This window comes from Asterias rubens, chromosome 2, assembly GCF_902459465.1.
Source record: "Asterias rubens chromosome 2, eAstRub1.3, whole genome shotgun sequence".
In the NCBI taxonomy this organism is placed as follows: domain Eukaryota; kingdom Metazoa; phylum Echinodermata; class Asteroidea; order Forcipulatida; family Asteriidae; genus Asterias; species Asterias rubens.
The window spans coordinates 11,381,133-11,403,240 of NC_047063.1; the positions used below are offsets into that span (position 1 = coordinate 11,381,133).

Genomic DNA, 22,108 nt, shown 5'->3' on the forward strand with positions numbered 1-22,108 from the left:
AAAAAAATCACAGGCATATTCCTCGAGTGGGATTCGGACCCATGATCTATAGGAACATTGTTTAATAAGTTACACATTGGCTGATAAGGGCATTTTGTTCGGACCAGTCCAAACCTACAAGTCTTCGCGAGTGTCTCTTGGTCACCAACATGCAGGTCTGATACTCCACGGAGGCAATGAAGGCAAATGCCTCCTGGTCATTGCCTTGGTGCCCTTTAAATGCTCCAGTAGAAATTTACAATTTCCTCATAGGTTGTCCTTTACCGAAGAGGAAATGCCTTGTTGCCCTTGCCCTTTCAAAAATGAAGCATACTGCCTGCATGTGCACGGTGTCATTTTGCACAATTTTATAAAAACCAACCAACATGTTTATGATAGCCCCTTTTTGAACATTAACAAGATCTTCAACTTGAGGACTGCATGTACACATGCACAGTTTATGAACATTATTTGTATGCTGGTTGTAAAGACCCCACTCTTGTGTTAATCTCCAGCGCAGTGTTATTCTTTGCATCGGGGCTGAATGTTCAATATTTGCTATGCACTCATTGTTCGCTGTTCTGAGTATTTACCAAAGGTCAAATTTCATGCATCTACATTCCCCCCCCCCCCCTCCGCAATGCTTTTCATATTCTTTGGATTCATATAAGTGTCTGGTTTTTAAATGTAACTTGAACTGGGAGAGGAAACAAGTTGTAATTAACCAAAGCCGTCGTGCACTCCTTAAAGCTAATAATTAAAGATGAATTGAAAGAATTGTGAAGTTGTGTAACTGGAAAATAAACTTTTTTGTTACATATTTGGTTTGCGTTAACACCAAGTGCATAGGCCCTATCTACTTGCCAGGTAGAGTTTGACCTTTAGAGAACTGTTTTGCAAAATATTCTACTACAGTGGACTAGATTTTCTGGGAGACTTCTCAATTCTGAAAAGAACTGCCCTACTTTCTGTTGTTTATCATTTGTTAGTTTGTGTTGTTTATATAGGATACTTAAACTACTATGTTGGATTTCTGGATGGTGTAGATGTTTGTAATCTGTTTGTAAACTGCTTTGTCCCAAGTTCAAATTAAAAATTCAAAGTAGATAAGTGTCCAACTTGAACTTCAACCTCTTCAGGGACAAAGATGTCATGTACTTGACATTCTTGATCGAATCACCCTGACCACAGTTGCCCTTTAAGTAGCATGTATTTCCAAGTACGAAATCTCAAGCACAGTTTGAATTAGAAACTCTTCCCCTTTCCTCTCCTACCAGACAAAGAGTCAACAAACATCCCATGCACCACCAGGGGTCCTCTATTGTGTGAAATTCAAAACCACACATCAAGGGTTAACCTTCACATTTTTTATTTCAAAGAACACTGGAATAAAAAGAGTATAAAATAAGAAAAGAACGAAAGATATCCTGCCATCTCAGTTAGTGGCCATCAATGAATTTGTGCCTTTGGCTGATTGGATATCGAGCCATGAACGTGACTTTTTGGAAGTCCATTTTGTGCTGTGCTATGTTTCAAGCGTGGGTTTCTCCAGGCCCTTTATAGGAGTGTGTAAAACCAAACTGTTATCATCCATGGCTACAATGGCTACTTGACGTTTTGTTGTTCATGCGTGCCCCTCCTTTCCTTAAAATTCAAACTCACATTTATTTCCATACTTCATGAAAACAGTACAAAGCCATAGCAATAGTTTTTAAAGAAGTAAACCATTAACAGGGTTGTTTTACAAGGTAGAGAAACTGTGTTTAGGCTGGTTGACCATCCAAATGAAAATTATTATCTTGTTGTTGTATTGATGGCTTCCGTTTTGCCTAGTTTTAAAAGGTTTTGCATCAAAGTGCTGCCATGAACAATATATAAATGGGAGACTTTTGAAACGCGTGATGGCAGCAGACATAACAATCCCTTTTTGCGCTTCCGAGCATGCGTGCACATATTCAGTGATGGGAGCAGAGGTCTAAGCATGCACAATACTGGCGAGAACTTTAAATAAGGGACCGTCCCAAAGTCTTTGATTGTTGCTGTTTCACTCTTTTGAACCAGCAAGAATTTGTTTAAGTTGGATATTTTTTCACCATTTCTCAGTTTAGATACTACTGTGTAAGTGAACGTTTTAATAAAGGCTGACTGTAGCAGTATCCTTATCTTGATTTTTGTCAGGCATTTTCCCAGACACTGTACCTTGTACAGCAGCACTGGCTTTAAATTGCTGCGATGATCACTCAGGCCTGCCACATTCAGCAAATATGACAAAGATAGATTGTCTGGAGTGAAAATAAAAACCCAGCAGGACGCTGCGAACAACTCACACATATAAGCGCAGGAGACCCTTTGACTCATATTGTGTGTCTCAGGTGTTTGGACGATCACTCAAAAACCTGATAGAGTTCTTTAGTCTGGCATGATGTAGATATTGTATGTTGTAACACAGGTCTTCAATCAAATTTAGAGTTGGAGGGGGTGTGGGTTGGAGGGACCACCATAAAGGTTAAGTTCACAGGTGTGAGAGTGAAGTTGATATTTAGAGAATGAGATGTATAGAATGTCTGATGTGTAGTGAGGTTTGGAAGTATTTGTATTGTTATGGGTTTCAAAAAGTGGTTAAACTTATTGTTAATCCTTCTTGGTACATGTAGCTCTCCAGGGAAACAGTTTTGTTTCTTACCTTTTTGGGGAAAATTCTTTTGTAAAATGCATAAATTTTATGAATGAATTCAAGACAAAGTTTGATATTGGGAGTTGTCAGGGGAACACAAATTATTGGTTTAATTCTGAAGTTATGAATAGTTCATGTCTGTACCAAAACTCAAGAACAGCATCATGTCTGAAATACTGTGAAAGTCTTATGGTTGTATAATTCATTCGTATTCAATAAATCAACCAGTAAATTTTAATATCTCAAGATATGGGGGTAAAATTTGAGATAATATTACCTAGAGGAAGCCAACCCCTGCAATCCTACTCTTGTTTGACATTGTGCAGTCTCCCGTGGGTTTGCCCTGATGTTTGCATGACACAGTTCCAACCCCTTGTACGGCAGTTGTTGTCATTGCGCCCCCTTTCGTTGCGCCCCTAAACAAATTAAACAGCCAATAGTGCCTGTGACCAGGCGAGGTGATTGCCCCCTTCAAGATCGGCTACTCAAATAAACCCTGGAAAAAAACGGAGAAACGCTCTATTCAAGAAACGAACTAATTCCCAAGGAAGAAGACACAGTATATTAGTAATCTCGGGCTCCCCTATATTTTAGGTTTTATTTTTTAATGTGAGAAATAGTCAATTTGTACTGGGTTGGGTAAAGGGGAAAAAAAAATCCACAAAAAAAAAATCTTTGAATTGAATGCACCTGCGAGGGATTGTGTCGTTGAAACCCTCCCTATTGAAAAGGCTACTAAGGAGGGTATCTCCCAGGAGGATAAAGGCAAATTTAGTGGTTTGGGTTTTTCAGGCAGAGTGTGGATCGGGTTACTTTAGGTTTGAAAAGGACTGAGTGAATGGTGAGCAGAGAGAGAGTGAGTGAGTGAGGACATATTATAACCACTCGCTGGAGAGTTCATCTTGTGGAAAGATGTGCTCACATTATGGTGAAGCTACCTAACCATGCTCTGTTATTACACAGGTTTAGGGTGATTAAAATGGTTACCTACTCTTTCAAAACCGGAACCTAGAAGACAGGGTTTTTTTCCCAAGAGGCCCCAGATACTTAAACATTTATGAATATCCTGGGCATTGTAATTTTGAAGCATATGCTTACAGCTCTTTGAAAACCTTAGAGCAATGTTTTCCGGAGAGTCGCAGAAGTAGTTGTATATGCTAAAATATCTTTTGTCTCCTGACACGAAAATTATTTTCGTGACAGTTTTTCTCATTTCTCAAAAAACTACAGCACCTCAGTGAGTAAAGTTTTACGGGAGGCTTTCTACCATCATTATCTTCAAAACATGTTCATCTGTGGACATTGTGTTTTGTGTCCTTCAAAAAGTATGCAAACCCTTTAAGCACAACAAAATTATGCTGACCAAAATAAGGTTACCAGCCAAAATTCCAGACGACATCTACAATCTGTGGCTGGTATCCTGTCTGCTTATTGTTTTGCTTAGCAGAAATTTACTGAGAACATTTGTTGCTTAAGCAGCTCCATGAAAGTGGGCCCAGATAGGGACATTTGCATGTAGACTTTATTTCTAGGAACTGTGGTGTTGTGTAACGTACTGTATCTGTACCACCCATTTGAAGGAACTAAATGCATTTGGGGAAAATATTCAAAGGGAAAGTTTACCGAGGTCACAGTACACGCTCAGCATTCCATGAAGTCTTAGGAGTGAGTCTTGTTGTATAAGTAATTAGGCAGTGATTTTATAGCTGGTGTTGTGTATTAGTTTAAGTCCTCCCAGTCATGCTCAAATTATAAAGCATGGTTTGGGCAGTTCCTCCATTTTAGTGGCGCTTATGAATACACCTCTCCCGTTGGCAATGTGTTGAAAAAATAAACAAGACCTGAAAAACTGCTGACTTAATAGTTGGTGCTTAAATACAGAGTGCTAACAGCGTGCAATATATACGATTAGCTGAAGTTCATTCTTCGTACTTTCTTTATAGTGGTTTACCAGGGAGTCTATCACATAAAATAACAAATGTCTGCATTTATAGAAGGTAACCAGCAGGTGCACATGAAGCATGGCTCAATTTTATAAAACTGTTAAGCAGGAAATACCGATAAGGACATTTCTTTGCTAAGCCAAATAATGAGTGGGGCACAATATAAGGAACTGGCTACAGTTGTTTTATGTTATTCTACAATGTGGATCAATGTTTTTGAAAGCTTTAAAGGGTGTATGTACTTTTTGTAGCACAAAAAAAACACAATGTCCACAGATTTTCACTAAACTTACACAGTTTCAAGATATAATGATAGTAGAAAGCTTCCCTGAAAATATTACGTGCTGAGTTGCTGTAGTTTTGGGGAAATGAGTAAAACAATTTCATGAAAATAATTTTGGTCTCATGAAACCAAAATTGTTTTAAGCATTTACAAACGTATTTTCATGACATTGTTTTACTCATTTCTCAAAAACTACAGTAACTCAGTAAGTAATATTTGAAGGGAAGCTTTCCACTATCATTATCTTCAAACCCTGTAAGTTTAATGTAAATCTATGGACATTTTGAAAAAGTACTCACATCCTTTAAGTTAGAAGAACAGATCGTTAAGGCCTACAATCGTAAATAATCGTATGGGTACAAAATCTTTGTGTTTAGGGAATCAGGAATGCCATTTTAACTGACTCGAAAACCTCAAAAAATTAACACCCCTTTAATAGTTGTTGGGTTCTTGGAGTTGTGTATTGGTCGTTATTTCTGCTTGCCTGCCATACGTGAAGTGCATGACAAATCACATACAATGCTGCGCTGCTGGTGCACAGATTGATGTGCTCAAACCTTTCACGTCTGTTTGTGAAAAAAGAACTGCAGACAAGAGAAGCCTTTTCGGTTTGGCAAGCTGCTCTTAAATAAACACTAAATGTCAGTCCCTTTCCCCCCTTTTTTTCCTTTCCTTTTTTGAGCTTGCATACACTGCATTCTTTGCCTGAACCCCCCCCCCCCCCCCCCTCCTCTAACCACAATCACCCCTTGAAAACAGAAAGACAAGAACACAGTGAGTTGCAAAAAAAAAGGGAAGGAAAAACAAGATTTTTACTGCCCTTAGACAAATCCTGTAGCCAAGCAACCAGTACCTTTTATGACTACAGCTGAAAAGCTGGCAGTCCAAAGTTCAGGAGTGTACAGTTTGCGTACATTCCTGTTGTATAGTGAATGTGTAGCAGAACCTGTCGAATACAGGCCAGGAATTAGCACTCCAGCTATTTTATTGCCAGTTGTCAATATTTGTTCATCTCGGGGGGAAACTATTTTTCTATTTTGTCTTCTGTTAACATTAACCGAACGTGGTGCGTGTATGTTCATAAGTGGTTGGAGAGATTTATAAATTCTTGCACTGTGAAATATTAACCCTACTTCTGTAGAATTGCGACCCTGGTTTTGTTATTAAAATCATATGCAAGTATTATTTCACTTTCTGAGAATATTTCTAAATGGTTGTCTTATTTGGAACTTGGCTAAATATCAAATGATGCAATTAGTTTGAAAGTCAAATGTACAATACAATATTGAATATGATCAAAGCTGCAAATTAATAATTTTGTGTTCAATTTGATTGAAGTTTTTTTTTTTTCAATTTAAGACCAGCAGTGCCATGTATGCAAAGTAAAATTTCCTCCTGAAATACTTGGTAAAAACAAGCAAAATACCCTTGATCTTCTATAATTTAGACTTAAAACTTTGAAATAAGTCCCTTTTCTGACTGCATGGGTTTTCTCTGGGTTTTTCCTCCCACAACTATATTTGAAATTTCCTTCCATGTCTTTTCTCCATGGGATTCTTGGCTAATACAGTAATTAAGTTTGCTTTCCTTAGGGTCCTTGGCTTCACATTCAGACTAAATTAAATAAAATGAAATGTACAGCGTCACCTAATTTAATTGTTTCTTGGCTGATGTTTTTTTTTTTTAAGTTAGAGGAACTTATTTGACTGCACTCATTTAAAAAAACTAAAATTTGAGGAGCAGATACTGAAATACATGCACAGTTGAGTCTTAATGGTATTTGCACTCCCCCTTTATAATTCCTTCTACCCTGGGTATGCTGGGTAATGCTTCAGTTGAACGTGGTCAGTGATGCATGCATGCTCAAAAGTGTTCATGTACTTCATGGGTTAGTGGAATGCCTTTATGTGGCCAATAGAGGGCAGGAGACACAAGTTTCTGGTGGCAATATAATGCTGGGTATGAAGCCATACACACTATAGTAAGTATTATGGACAATATTAATGACAGGTTTTCCATTGAAACCTATGCATTTATTAAGTTAATATTTAGGGTTGGGTCACTGCCTTTTCTGCAGTTGCCATCACTTATGAAAAAAATCACAAATTCAAGAGACAGATTCTTGTAGAATTTATACAAACTGAGTCTGTCTGATTACTTTGCTAAAGGTTTAGAATTCTGTTAGTAAAGTAACTTGTAAGCCATTTAGCTGTAGTTTCATAAACAAAAGCTATGCCAACCAGAAGAAAATCAAGTAGGGTTTCATCTCATTTTTTGTTTGTTTTATATTATGAAAACAGCAGAAATGTATTCAAAATGGTTTGTACATCTGTCAAATAAATAGATTTTCAACTCTCATGTTCCGTGAAGAGCAAACAAAAACTGTATTTCCCGGGCAGAGACACATTTCTCTATGTGGTTGTTAGCATAAATTGAATGATTTGTCATTCAAGTAATGTGAATTAGCCTATTTATTAGTGTGGAGGACTGAGCTTCTTATATTTCTCTCTTTCCAATAATTGTGAAAACTCCAATGTTTGTGAAAACATTCACCTCTGGAAGGAATAAAAAAAAGTTACGATCTCATTTAAAATTCTTTACAATAATACTTGATTTATCTCTTTGACGTCGACCATAGTGCCACAATGCTGAATGAGAATCAGCCGAAGCCGTTTCCATAAACAACTGTCAGGTCACTGAAGGGCTTTGTACTTTCTCTTCTCATAAACGTCAGCCAGAATGACTGCTGATCGTCCACAAGGAGAGACGGTTACAGTAATAAAAACCACCACCGCACTATTAGTCTCTGATCATTAATCACGTTCCTTACTACCGTCATATTCTTCATTATCGACCCTAACCAGTTAGGGATTCATTGTTTGTGTGAGCGAGTCAACAACAGCTAATTTGTATATTTGTAAAAAGGACTTTTTTTTCCTTGTTTATGATGAATCATAGATGATACAGATGATGGTGTGGAGACTCCTGTTTTATTCTACGACGTCGTTGTCGTAGCTGAAATAAGCAAGTTAGGTTGATGTATAATTCTGTAGTAGCGTGGTTTGGAATGAGCAAGTTAAGAATCCAAACTGAAAGGTCAGGCTAGTCATAATTCGATTTTAATGCATTTATTATTCAGTACTGTCTAAATGCGTCAGTTCGGTTCTAAAATAAAACCGGGTGGATCTTCAGATGTGTGTTTGTGTCAAATGTCATGATACAAGCAGATCTTGTCGTTTCACAAGGGGTTCTTATGCTGCATGTAAACGTATTGGAATGTTATCTCTAAGCACCAGCATATTTAATATTCTGCAACCTTACATTGAAGCTTTTGCCTCTGAATTGGCTTAGGGAAAGGTTATGAATTGGCTTAGGGAAAGGTTATTATTTGATAGTGTGACTGAAAGTGTCAACAATGTCAAGTTTGATTACAGACTATCATTACATTCGCTTTTAGGTATAAAACTATTTTCCAAAAATTTGGGGGGGGGGGGTGGGGTATTGTCCTTATGTGTTCGTCAAGGGGGTCAAACCTGCTGATCATTGTTGATGCATGAACCTATGTCAAGTGTTGTTCAACATTTTACTATGTTATTTTGTATACCTGTAACAGTTTGTTTTGTGGTGAAAGTGCCATTAACAGAAGAAACAGCTTATGGAAAGATGCACCCGGAAAATATATTTATTATTATGTAGAGTGGAATACAACTTGTGTATGTTAGTAGTGGGGGGGGGGGGGGGGGGTGTGGGGGGGGGGTAGGAGGATGGGCGTGTCTGTACCTCCAAAGAGAGGGAGTTGGAAAAGGAGGACTCTGGTTCCTCAATTTGAGTAAAATGTTTCCTAATAGAATAAAATGATTGATCTGGATCCACTATAGAATCAGCACTCGATATTCATTGGCCTCATATTCACAAACCATTTATGTACAAATTCCACAATTTATATTCAACAATTCAACCATCCATATTCCGCTGTTGGTTTTGTTTTTTGTTTGCGTACTGTATGTGTGTTCAACACTTTTTGCTTTATTCATGCCCCATGCATTTATGCACACGACAAAAAAGGAAGAAAACAATTTCAATGCAGACTAGAGCGAGACGCTACTTGATAGGAGTTCAAACAGGCCCCTGGGCTACTGTTAAAAGCCTTTTCTTGCTGGGACGTGATTTAGAAATATTGAAAATGGGGAAAAGAGGAAGGAGAACAATAAGAAATTGATTAGGCCTAGTTGGAGTGGGATTATGTTCATGGTAATTTATTAAGATTTGGGTTTGAGGAGTGTATAGTCTATGGATCGGGTCTCGGTGCGTTGGGTTACATTTATGTGTCTATTACATGGATACATGAATATGTTACAAAACATGAAGAAACATGATCAACGCGAGGAAACTGATAGGTGTACACTGACCACCAACTAAGGATACATACATGCGATGCGTTCTTATTAGTTGTGGAAACTGTAGTCAGGGGATTGATGAAATTACAGGTTTTGTCAATCAATGGGTCAACTGGATCTCAACTGTGTATGTCATATGAAATATATATACATCATTTTAAAGTGATTTTTGATGATTTTATTGTCAATCTGGTTTCCATTTGAAACTGCAGGACTGCTTTAAATTAGTGCACAACAGCCTAAGAGAAACATTTTATTAATTGTTTTTATTATTTGGTTTATTGCTAAAATCACATTGCAGCAAAAAAAAAAGGCAGAATTACATGACAATTACAATATTAAAAGACACAAAAAGTTGCATTATTAAAAATTCAGTAAATCTGAGACAAAAAAATAAAAGGAAAATTTTACTAAAACTCTACAAAAGACAAACAGACAAACCATATTACAAGTGCATGCATATTTAACATTGACATATATTTAGTAAAAAGATATATATTTGTGTACATATGCATCAAGTGTTTCAGAGCATTTCAATAAAAAGTAATAATAATAAGCTGCACTTAAAAAGTGCCTCAAACACAAATGTCCCGAATCAATTTTCAAAATAAATTTGAATATGAGAGTAAAACAAGGATGTTGTTTTTCCTATGATCAGTAGACTCTGAGGAATGAATCCCACTGGAAACGGAGAGTGTGCGTCTTAAAATATTCCGAACGCGAAGTCTCTCTCTCTGATATTAAATTGACGAGCGTTGCTATGTATCCTAGGCTACCAGTAGGGATTTCTGTAATAATAACGGGCTATATGTATAAGATAGAACAGCATTGCACTACTACACAACCTTCCTCAGACTTTGTTGTAACAAACAAGCAGTGATATCATTGAACTGCAAACTCAACAGAATCCCTAGGCCACGGTGACTCACACGCAGTTAAAGAAGCCACCGTGGTAATGCAACAAATAAGACCCAACTAAAAAAAGAAAGAAGAAAAAAATGAAAGGAGAAAATGCCTGCAGGGGTGTATAGCTTAAACATTCAAAACCTGAACCAACAGGAAAAACACAGTTTAAGAAGCCACCATGGTAATGCAACAAACAGGACCCAAGTAAAAAATAATAATAAAAAAAAGAAAAAAGTGAGAGGAGAAAATGCCTGCAGGGGTGTATAGCCTGAAACATTCACATAATAAAAACCTGAACCAACAGGAAACTTGGGGTCGGCACAAAAAATTGCATTAATGTTAGCTCGACGTTGTCTAAACATTGAAACAAATCAGAATCAGGGGAGGAGTAAGGTGTGGAGTGGGTCATCTTATCGGAATGGTCTCTAACTGTCTTGAGACTAAAGCAAACATTTATGTGCCAGTGTTATGTTTCAGGATTTTTTAATCTAAGGTTCTAGGCCGCAGGTCATATTGTTATCATCATCTTTTTTTCTCTCTTTTTTCGTCTTTTATTAAATTTGTGTACTTTTTTTTATTGGAGAGGGTGGGAGGGATGGCGAGTGATACCTGATCAGAGGGGAGACTGGTTTTTGATAGAGGCGCTATCGTTCCCAGTGGCTGGAGGCTTTCTTGCTTACTACTACTACTACAAATAAACATAAATTCTGATGTTTGTAATAGATGTATGATTAGGACTGCAGGATTGGTGCGCTACTTCAGCATGTTTATTATAAACAATCATAAATTATGAGTACAAATTGTTGAAAGTAATCAAAGCTGTGGGTTTTTTAAAAAGGATTTTTTACTGCAAGTTTCTTTTTTGGCTATTTTTTACTATAATTAAATTTGGGGGAAACTCCATGTATTTCTTGCAACTAGCAAGAATTTGACAGTCTTGTTCGTCTGATTAATGATTAACTCATATCATATTGGGACATTCATTCGAACATTTTACCTGTTCATATATTTTTGACATCCCATGTTTCTGTCTAGTGTCAGCTAAATTTAAATAATTGAACAGTAGGTTTGAGTAGTTTCGTTCATACTACCCCAGTGTGCTGTCAACACGCTCTGAAAACCAGTAATAACCCAAACCCAAGCTGTTTGCTGTCACATCAATTGCACGGATGCCAAAACCCTCCAACAAAACAATAACCAGATATATGACAGCGGACAGGTTCATCAACACTTTTACGTCTCGCTATATTAGGATCGGAGACAAGAAGACTGTCTCTCTGAGTGACTCACTCATGAAATCCATATTAAGACTAATTGTTTGATGGGCTCTCCCCCCAATCTTGGGGTCGTTGGTGTCTGTAGTTTTTAATCACAGCTCTGTTGAATACACCTTTGAGCTTTGTGCGTATTGATTAAGGAAGTACCACTTTTCAGAAATGTTGTGATAATGGTAGAGAGTTGTCGTGCTAATTGGATAATTGAATATTGAGAACTGCGACCAATAAGATGTTTGCGGTGATGAGTTTTGGAGTGATGGTGTTGTTAATGTCAGACGTCTTGTCTTTACTTCTTTGTTAATTTTGTACTGGGACGAAATGAAAAGGTTTCAAACTACTTGAAAATATTATTTTGGTTTGACCCAAATGCACTGATGTGTGTTAGCACCGTATACTCAGTACTTTCCAGAGCTCTGTGAACAAAAATCATACTTGAAAATAGTTTCCTTAGAAATAAAATGGTCTTTGATAGGCACTGCTTAACTGTATAAAACCAAGAATCGACACTTTCCGGGTGAGCAAGGAATATTTGTATGTGAGTATTTGTTTAAGTCACTCTGCCAAGAAGCACTGAATTTGTGTGTTAAGTTTTCCTCACAAGCAAAAATATAAATTTTGTTTTTTTAGTAAGACCTTTTTTCAATGTCAAGACATTTCAACGTTTAAAAGTATGTGTTCTGTAAATCTGAATCGCTCTTCTACTAAGTCCCAGAACATAAGAACATGTACTTCACGCATGTCACCACCCTTCTTACCTGTCCCCCCCCCCCATAATCCTTAGCTTTACATACAATGACCATGCTAAGCACAAAGATCCCCCTCCTAGTATTGACACCTGAAAAGCTGCCCTTTTCCCTACGCTGAATTCAGGCAGAACGCTTTACCTCTCTCTCCATCAATCTTACGGCACATTATCGTCAGTTCAGGGCAGACAGGCAGACTCTGCAAGAGATCTTTGGAGTAGAGTCGTTGTTGCACCTTGATGCACCGGCAGCAAAGGGTGAAGCTAGCGCAGCGCTTAATGAGCCATGGAGTCAATTTGTTGCTTGAAGTAGCTTTCATCTTCTGTTATTGCTCCTTGTAAAAAGCCACAGCAGTAAGATTTATTACACACCACTACAGTTCCTGATTGCTCATGTGTTTAAAATCGAAGGAAGATTTTTCAAAATTAAACTGGGTCACGGGGTGATGCAGGAGAGGGGGATAATGTTTTACAGAACGTGACACACACTTTATTTATATATCTATTTATTTATTTATCTATGGTTTGACTGTCAGAATTTTGATGAGATGAAATGCAGCAATTGATTTGATGGTTCTTCTTAATTCAGCAACAAGTAACTTACATTATGCGAGAGTATCTCAACGTTTATGTTCATGAAATTAAGTGGGTTTTTATTTATTGATGACTTGTCAAGCATGACGGATAAGTGTGTTAAGTTATTCATAAAAAGATAGGCATAGAAGTGTGATTGATGACAATATGCTCATGAATCGGTCTGCTCAACCAAACAAACCAAGCTCTACTACATGTTTGTGGATTGGTATCACTATCTGTTTCTTGGACTCTCGCAACATAATCAGTTACTTGGCTTGTCTTGAATGTAATGTTCACATTAAGCTTAAAATAATTTTCCATTATAAGGGTGTAATATTGAAAGCGAAATTCCAGATGGAATTACACTCTCCAAATAATTCTGAGCTGTTAAACATTAACAAAGGGCCACTGAGCAAATAAGATCCATTTCCATCTTGATTTAGAATCCGTATCCCTTATGGATTCCCCGATGAATAGGATGGCCCAGTTTCTCTCTCTAACGTCCTTTCAAAGTAGACACAATCGTTTGCTAGAAATAAGGTCAGTAGATCATGGAGTAATGCAACAAGAGCTGACAATTTACACAAAACACTTGTAAAGTGTATCGGTAAATGTCTCCACGTCTCCTCCTCTCACTTTTGATGATATTTCCTGACGAGGAAGACCGGGTACACCTGCTGCCAGCAGCATCCCAGACACGCACGGCCGAAATGCGAAACCGCCGGCGTGAACCTCTCTTTGTTCCTGCTCTGTTTAATGAATGCATAAATGAATGACTCAGACTGGCCATTGCTTGCCAAAGTGTATTTTTTTCTTCTTTTCTCTGCATCCATGATAGCGATATTTAAAGAACATGTGAAAAGGGGAATGAAATTAGAAATATTATACGGTTAAGAGTGGTAGGGGGATGCCATCGAGCCTAACTGACCCAAAAACATGAAAAATGATCGGACATCTTAAAAGTGGGAAAAGTTTTGGGTTTCAGCCGAACGCATAAAAGACGCGTAATTTGTTATGAATTTAGACTGATTAAATTTAAATAAGAAAGTAGGTTAAAAAATTGTTTATTTAAGGCTGTGCATGTTATTCCTCTGATTTACAGTATAAAATAATAATAATAGTGGCTTCGGTGACACTCCTGGCGCTGTAACAAATGGTAATTCCTGCAATGTATGTGGGACTTTGTTTTACATTACTAGACCTTATCCTTAAAAAAAAGTTGAATGCATACAACTACTTTTTTCCCAACTATGTTTATCTGAGTTTCAGATAATAATCAGTTCACCAATTCCATGTTTGAATTAAAACAAATGTCTGAATTGAATTTCTGTGTCTTCGCTAAAATAACTTGGTGTATATTTGTCAGCACCATTTTCAAAAAGATTTTGCATTCTTCTTATTTTTGTTTATTTATTCCTTTTTGTTTTTCAGACTGCGACTTTGATATTAGACGATTGTAATGCTGCCGTATCGCTAGAACATGCGATGGATCTTGGAAACTACTCCTGCGCGGCATCGGTAACACAAGCTGGGAAAATGAGGTAAAGTTAATTTTAATTGGAACAAGATTGATCAAAGATAAGTAATTAGAGAACTTGGTGGGGAGAAAAAGAAGGGGGGATCTACAATATTGCAGGGGTTGTAGCTCAAAAGTTTTACTGGACCAGAAAATTTGTTACAAGAGCAGAATTAAAAAGAGAAGTAAAAAAAAAAACTAAAAAAAAAAAATGCCACACTGTGTGACTATTAAACTGTCTGTATTTGAGTGCGACAAGTCAACAGATTTGAACATTTCTTTGAATGTTAAATTACTTTTGCCTGATGGCAAAAAACACTATGTTCGGGGCAGCGGTCCGGTATATATTTTGAGATCTGTTGCCACAGACACAGACCCTTACAGATTCCCATGGTCAAACAGGCCTGTATGCTTTGTTTTTGAAAGGGCAGGGTCAACAAGGCATTTTCTCCTTGGTAAAGGGCACCATATGAGGAAATTAGACAACATTTCTACCAGAGCATTTCGAGGGCAATAAGGCAATGACCAGGGGGCATGGAGGCAATCACCTTCGTTGCCTCTGTGAAGTATCAGGCCTGCCCTATAAAAGATTTGCATGTTCAGGATTGATGACTTTAGCATTTGTCTCTCGATAGATTTCTGGACATGAATGGTCCTCTCTTATTGGGAGGCCTTCCAATGCTGCCTGAGGACTTCCCCGTGGTCAACACAGACTTTGTAGGCTGTATCCAAGACGTCTACATAGACAGTGAGCTCTTAGACATGGCCACAGCGACCAACCTGGAACCCATGGGAGACACGTTACCGGGGTGCTCTCATCTACAGGACTTCTGCTCCAGCAATCCGTGCGGGATTGAGGGCGGTCGATGCTTGACCGAATGGAATGGGTACAGGTGCCTCTGCCCAGACGGATGGGGCGGTCGGAATTGTCAGGAAGGTACGCAAGTCATATCATGCTAAACTTCTTCTAATATTATTATACACTGAATGCATTAACAGAATGGAAGGTGTGATTTTTCTCCGCCCATTTTTGGCTTCACACACCAGCTTTTTGCGAGTAGAATTCAGATTTGTGTTTTTTTTAAAATAAAATGTTGACTTTATACTAATTTTCCATCAAAGGCATTATGTACTGTAAGGACAAAACAAGTACAAGAGTAACACTATGCCACTCAACAGAGCAAGGAAACAAGAGAGAGGGCCCTTCCTCTTTCATAGATAATAAATTGTGAAGGATTGAAGTCAAACGCTCTTGCTCCTAGTAATCCTTTTTTCTCTTTTTTTTTTCTCAATTATTTTATTCGCCATAACAGTACAAAACAAAATACAAAACAATATGTACCCCAAGATGGGCAACAGACAACAAAAGCAAATACATACTATGATCCACAGATCTGTTGCCCCACATGTGGGGTACACAATGCTATAAATATATTTTAACATCTATGAAATTAGATATGAAATTAGATATAAATATAGATAAACATTATAGTACACAAAGCAATACAAAAACATTTAAGCAAACAAATAATGGAGGATACAAAATATTAAACAGGACTACAGAGGGTGTTAAGAATCATCTGTCTGTGTTCCCCCCTCTCCTTCTAACAGAATACGAAGACGTGGTGTCCTTCCAAGGTAACGGGATGTTGACCTTCCCAGCTCAGAGTTCACCCATCACCATCCCATGGTTGAATCGTGTAGTATTCCGCACTAGAGATATCAATGGATTGCTGCTCAACATTGAGTTATCCTCTTCAATCAACATACAAATAGAGGTAGGTAGTACATTAAACGGGCCTTTTACTCTATCCTTGAAGGGGCATCAACAAGTTGAAGGCACTGGACACTATAGACCCCTTGCACGTGATGTCACACGCCCTCACTAGGGTCATAAAGCGCCCTCACTGGGTTCAAAGGAGGGCAAGTGATTTGACGATAGCTGTTCTTTGTGCATAAAAACGTGCACCTGAGCTCAGTGTCCCTTTAGCCTTTGGCGTTATGCATTCCTGCGAATGCGGTGCAAAATTTAGTGATGCAGTAATCGGTATGCGCTGTTTTTTTTCTTGTGGCGCAAGAAACTTTGCCACGCACGAAGCATTCGCAGGAATAGGAACCGGGCTTCACTTGCTCATTTTGGAAATTTTTCTAACTATTTCTTTTCATCTGGCAGCATTTAACACCTTTGATTTTGTTTTCTCTGTAGATTGACTCTGGTGAGATACTCTACCGCACCTCTTCATTGGCAGTCAAGTTGGATGGTGTTGTGGTGAATGACGGCGAATGGCACGACTTCACTGCCGAGTGGAAGAACAACCAGATTGTCCTAACACTGGATTTTGGCAAACACACGGTAAAAGCTTTCTCTGACTTTCAGGCATGATACTCTTTCTACTTTAGTCTTATTTCTGATTTTTTGTTTGCCCTTTGGAAAAATCAGAAAAATTGTGATTAAATAGCCTGAAAAAAAGTCTTCTTAAACTTACACCATGTGTCCATGTACCCAGGTAGGCCAGTTTTTTCAAAGGACCAAATGTCATGCCGGACTTCAGACAAATAAGAAACGTACCGTAAATGTGAATAAAGAGCAGAACTAAATTTGGTTATGTATATGCGCTCACACTTGTTGGAGCATGACTTGCGACGGCGTCATATGTGGGGTATACGTCCAATTGGATGGGTGGTTTGGAAAGTTCAGTTAATGCATTTGAAGGATGGGGGTCGTTGGTGGTTACCAGCTAAAATACCATTTTACAAGTACAAAATGTAACTGGTACCCTACTTAGTTGTGGTTAGCAGATAAATGCTCAGCAAAATGTTTTGCTTAAGCAGCTCTTTGAAACTGGGCCCAGGGGTCAGTCAATCATTACAGGGTCTAAACCGTAACTAACTTTCTTCTCCATGAAAATGTTCATAGAAATCTGTCGCGGCACAGGACACCATTGCAGACCAGACAGTCACCCTCATTCAAGCCGGTAGCTTACTGAAGAACGACGACAGTCTTTGGCGTGAATTCACTGGCTGCATGCAAGGAATGAAGGTTGGAGATGCGGTCTTGGCCCTGGCAGACAGCGAACAGCTGAATATCCAAGTGGGATGTGATCAGGTGGATGTCTGTCAGTTTGCCATGTGCCCAGACTCTAGTGTCTGCATGGATCTGTGGGGGAAACATGAGTGTGTTTGCAGACAAGGTGAGTATTAAGAACATTGACGACTGACTAACAGTGGAGGATGCACAAAACTTTTTTATGAATAGTCTACCTTATTAAGCCTGGTTCATAATTCCTTACGAATGCGAACCCGAAGCGAATTTTGACACCACATGGCTGTTTTTGCAACTCCCGTGAAACACAGTTCAACTGTTGCGATTTATTCGTTGTGAATTTGTGACTTGTGACATCAACATTTGTATCGTATTCGCATTCGCAGGTAGTATGAACCGGGCTTTAGTCATGTTGTACAAATAGCCCCCCAAAAAAAAAAGTACTGCCAGTCTTAGAAGTATTGTCAACAGTGGTCCTGATCAAATAAAGAAAGGAAGACAATCTTTACTCTTGTTCTTGTTTTTTTTTTTTCATTTCATTTCAAGTGCATGCATGATATTTTTCCTACTTAGGTCTGATTTAGATTTCTTTGGCCCTTGGATAAATTAAGAAAAATTGTGATTACATCCCTGAAAAGTCTGTTAAAGCCTCTACCACTTGTGTACATGTCGGTCAGCCCTTGTACGCGATAAAACATTCCCACTTTGTTTCCACTGACCAAAATATCATTCCTGCAAGTGGAACATAAAGTAGGCCAGGCAGGTCGGGTGAATAAGGCAAGGGGGTTATGTGATCGTTGATGTTAAGGTTGATGTTCGCCTTAGACACTCCGCCCAGGTATCAATCCATCAATCAGTGCCTTTCCATATGCTCCCGAAATAACCTCTCACATGATCTCAACCCGGAGGCTGAATTCGGTCATGGCTGGAATTAATGATAAGTGCACGACAGTCTCTCGCCTCCGAAATGGATTAGAAACATGAACTTTCTCATCAGCAGTGTCATACATCTATCTCTGTTTGGAAATAAGAAACTGGACATTCGATACATTGATCCGAAGAGAATGTAATGGAACGGGTGGAAAAAGGTGCCTTTTGTGGTATCTGTATTTCCTTTTAAAGATGTGGTTAAGCATTGGTTTTTATTAATCACTACACATCTCAAATGCAGGGATGTGGTTTCTCTGTTTTTAAATCCGGAAGTCCATGTTTTTTAAGAAAAAAAAAAAAATAATAATAATAATAATATTAGTAATTAAAAAAAATAAATAAAAAAGAAGAAGAAAAACACACACCATTTGGAACACCCTGATATCCTTACAGATTTCTAATAATTGATTTCCTTATTTCTCGTTTCCCATTTAGGTCATTATGGTCCAGTTTGTACCAGCGCCTGTGATCTCAACGTCTGCCAGCACGGATCACAATGTCTCCCCTCTAGAAACTCTCCTATCGGCTACATCTGTAAGTGCTCGGAGCAGTACTACGGTGATCACTGTGAACACAGAGTGGAGGAATGTGACGAGGACTGGTGGGGTTTTAAGATCTGCGGACCGTGTGAATGCGATGAAGAGAGAGGCTTCAACTCGGACTGTAATAAGACGACCGGCGAATGCTACTGTGAGGTGAGTACTGTCAGAATTCTTTGTACATCAAAATGAAACCCGACCGAACTATGTCTAGCACGTCCGTAGATCCACGTACATTGCCATTTCTTCTAATTGCAAGTTGGGATGGTTGCCCGAAAATTTTGAGCAGGATCAAAGTTCTGTAGCACCATTCCTGATCAAACCTGTCTGAGCCCATCCATGAAGTTCTTAAACAGACTGCAAGAAGTTGGTTCTCCGTCCACCCCGTTTGCACACAGTTTAAGCCCATTCTGCTACATTTTTTTCAGAACGGAGTGAGAACGAGTTTGGTGTGATGGGGGCTTTTAAGCAGAAAATATATTGCTGACAAATTTCCTGTCGATTCATAGTAGTTTGTACATGGTGTTTTGTATCACATAACGTGATTGGTACTGGATTAATAAAAATTCACTATCTATAACTGTGATATAACTGTTCCATGCTTCTCCTCATTGAACCCAAGTCTCAACACTCACGGGGTGACAGGTCTTTTTCTTCAGCTGCGCCACGAATCTGGAACTCTCAACCACTTAATCTTTGATCTTGTCTTTGTAACTCGAAATTCAAGAACTAGTTTTGTTGTGTCTGTTTTTCTTTCAATTTGTTTTGGGGTTTACTGCGCCTTGAACACCCTGCAGGGTGGATATGTGCACATTACAAGTCTTTGTTATTATTCTATTATTATTATTATTATTATTATTATTATTTGGACCAATAAAAATGCATCCTATTACAGTGGTATAACAAAAAAGCTTGTTTTTATTAATTTTTGTTTTCACCCATACACCGATATGTATTAGCACTGTATACTCAGTACTTTCCCAAGGTTGCCCGGTAGCTAGAGGCAGTTTGAATCCTATGTCTAGTTGGTAAGACACTGCTCTAGATATGCAAGGGTTGTGGGTTCGAATCCCACCCGAGTAACATGCCTGTGATATTTTTTCACAGGACTCGGGAAAGTACTGAGTATACAGTGCTATAACACACATCGGTGATGGGTAAAAACCAAAAATTAATATTCTTTTTCCCCGATGCAAATTTCACATCTCTTATAAACTTGTTTTGTTATGCTTACCAGGAATATTCGTACCAACCTGAAGACAGTGATACCTGCTTCCCATGTAACTGTTTCCATGAGGGATCCTTTGGTCCTGAATGTGATGGACGGACCGGTCAGTGCCAATGTAAGAGGGGTGTCATCGGAAGGGCCTGTGATTCCTGCGTAGATCCTTATGCTGAGGTTACATTGAGAGGCTGTGAAGGTGGGTAGCGTCTTATATAACATTGCCTCATTTCGGCTGGTTTGGGTTTCTATTGGAACAACATGTTTAACTCTTTCATGTGCTGACTGGTCGCTAGCGACCGGTTTGTATCCCTTTAGAAAAATAGTATGCCCCTCGTTTGTGAAACAGGCTGCCAGCAGAAATTCAATCAGCTGATACGTTTGAAAATTTTAATTCTTATCCTAAAAACTTATTATGTTTTTACTAACGTTTTCCGTATTTTAATTGGTTTTAATTGTACAGTGCTTTGTGATGTCTGTGACATGGAAGGTGTTTTCATATAAATAATATCATCATTATTATTATTATATTATTAAAACAAACAGTTAAGTGACCAGGGCACTATAATGTAAAGGGAATTGAGACGCTATTGTGAAATGCACTATATAAAAACTAGTTATTCGGTGTTCGGGCAACAGCCCGAACAACTCTTTGATTTTGTTCGGTTTTTTTTGTTTTGTATAATTAATATTATAATTAATATTCTTCATTTTGTTGTGTCTGTTTTTTTCTTTGTTTTGTTTCGTTTTGTTTGTTGTTGGTTGTTGTTGAACACCCAGCAGGGTGGATAGGTGCGCATTACAAGTCTTATTTTTATTATTATTATTATTATTATTATTATTATTTCACAGTGGTGTATGATTCCTGTCCGAAGAGGTACGCAGAGGGTATCTGGTGGCCCAATACCAAGTTCAACCAGGTTTCAATGGTAAACTGTCCTACAGGGTCTGTCGGTAAAGCATCGAGGGAATGCTCATTGGATAATAACTGGCTCAAACCAGATCTATTCAACTGCCTGTCTGAGGCGTTCCAACCACTAGAGGATATGGTAAGAATTATTGGCAACTTAAAGGGTTTTGATACCTTTTTTAGTTCAATGAACTTCTCATCCCATTACATGTACATGTATGTTTGAAGAAACTTTGAATAGTAGTAAAGTTGCGAGTACAACAATCCCCCACATTTACTATTTATTTATAGTTGCTTCCTATTTTGCCACACCATGCAAAGCTTCAAACAACAATAACATGTGTTTCACCCGATATTAAAATCCACTACCTTGCAAAGATATCATGTGGTTGTTGTGTTATTTTGACCGTGCAGTTGTCCGAGCTCCAGCACACCAAGCGTCTGAACCCTGACCTGTCCTTCAGAGTAGTCGAGAAGGTCCACCAGGCCACTCAGGAGACCCAAACCATGTATGGTGGAGACGTTAACATCACCTACAATGTACTGATGATTGTACTCAATCATGAGAGTAAACAAGAAGGGCTGAATGTAACGGCTGCTATCAAGAGCTCTTTTACCAAGGTAAGTGTTGTATGTAGAATGGTCGCCCCTGGTCTACTCCTGGTGCGTTCGAATAGCTTTGACGTTATTCCAGGGGCTCACCCGGGTCAGCCCCCAGTGCCCTGCTTGTGGAGTGGGTCACTTGGGGGTGACCTGAGGTGCATGGCGTCACCACGAGAGGGCGAGTGTGATCGTTTCATTAGCTCTTGTCGGGGGCTCACCCGAGTTAGCACCGCAGGGAACACCCAGGGACGCTAATCAAATGCAACCACTGTTTGAAATGTCGAGACCACATCAGCTTTTTTCAGAGCCAACACTCCCACAAAAGAGATTTACACATGTTTGAATTTGCAAGATTACTAGTTATTTATACTTTCTTTCTTGCAAAGTAATGACTCGAACACAGGTATAAACTTCAACAACTTTATTTTACAAATTGATGTTCTTATATATACACACTTTCAAACTGCTCAACTGAAATACTATTAAGATACTGCAAGAGCTGTGTGTTGGAGAGTTTCTCACAATGTTTTAAACTATGAACAGCTCTCCATTGCTCAATACCAAGTTT

The 22,108-nt window shown here is 38.6% G+C and overlaps 1 protein-coding gene across 4 annotated transcripts in view; it reads left to right on the top strand.

Moving 5' to 3' along the window:
- The window catches only part of LOC117307058 (cadherin EGF LAG seven-pass G-type receptor 1-like), a 74,469-nt gene that overhangs the window by 24,550 nt on the left and 27,811 nt on the right, over positions 1-22,108 (top strand). For all 4 annotated transcript variants that reach the window (XM_033791703.1, XM_033791701.1, XM_033791704.1 and 1 more), the window contains exons 4-12: positions 14,209-14,318; positions 14,929-15,230; positions 15,905-16,071; positions 16,500-16,646; positions 17,211-17,484; positions 18,702-18,961; positions 20,043-20,226; positions 20,880-21,076; positions 21,352-21,558. In XM_033791703.1, coding sequence (XP_033647594.1) covers positions 14,209-14,318; positions 14,929-15,230; positions 15,905-16,071; positions 16,500-16,646; positions 17,211-17,484; positions 18,702-18,961; positions 20,043-20,226; positions 20,880-21,076; positions 21,352-21,558 — 1,848 coding nt within the window. The remainder of the gene's footprint in view (positions 1-14,208; positions 14,319-14,928; positions 15,231-15,904; positions 16,072-16,499; positions 16,647-17,210; positions 17,485-18,701; positions 18,962-20,042; positions 20,227-20,879; positions 21,077-21,351; positions 21,559-22,108) is intronic.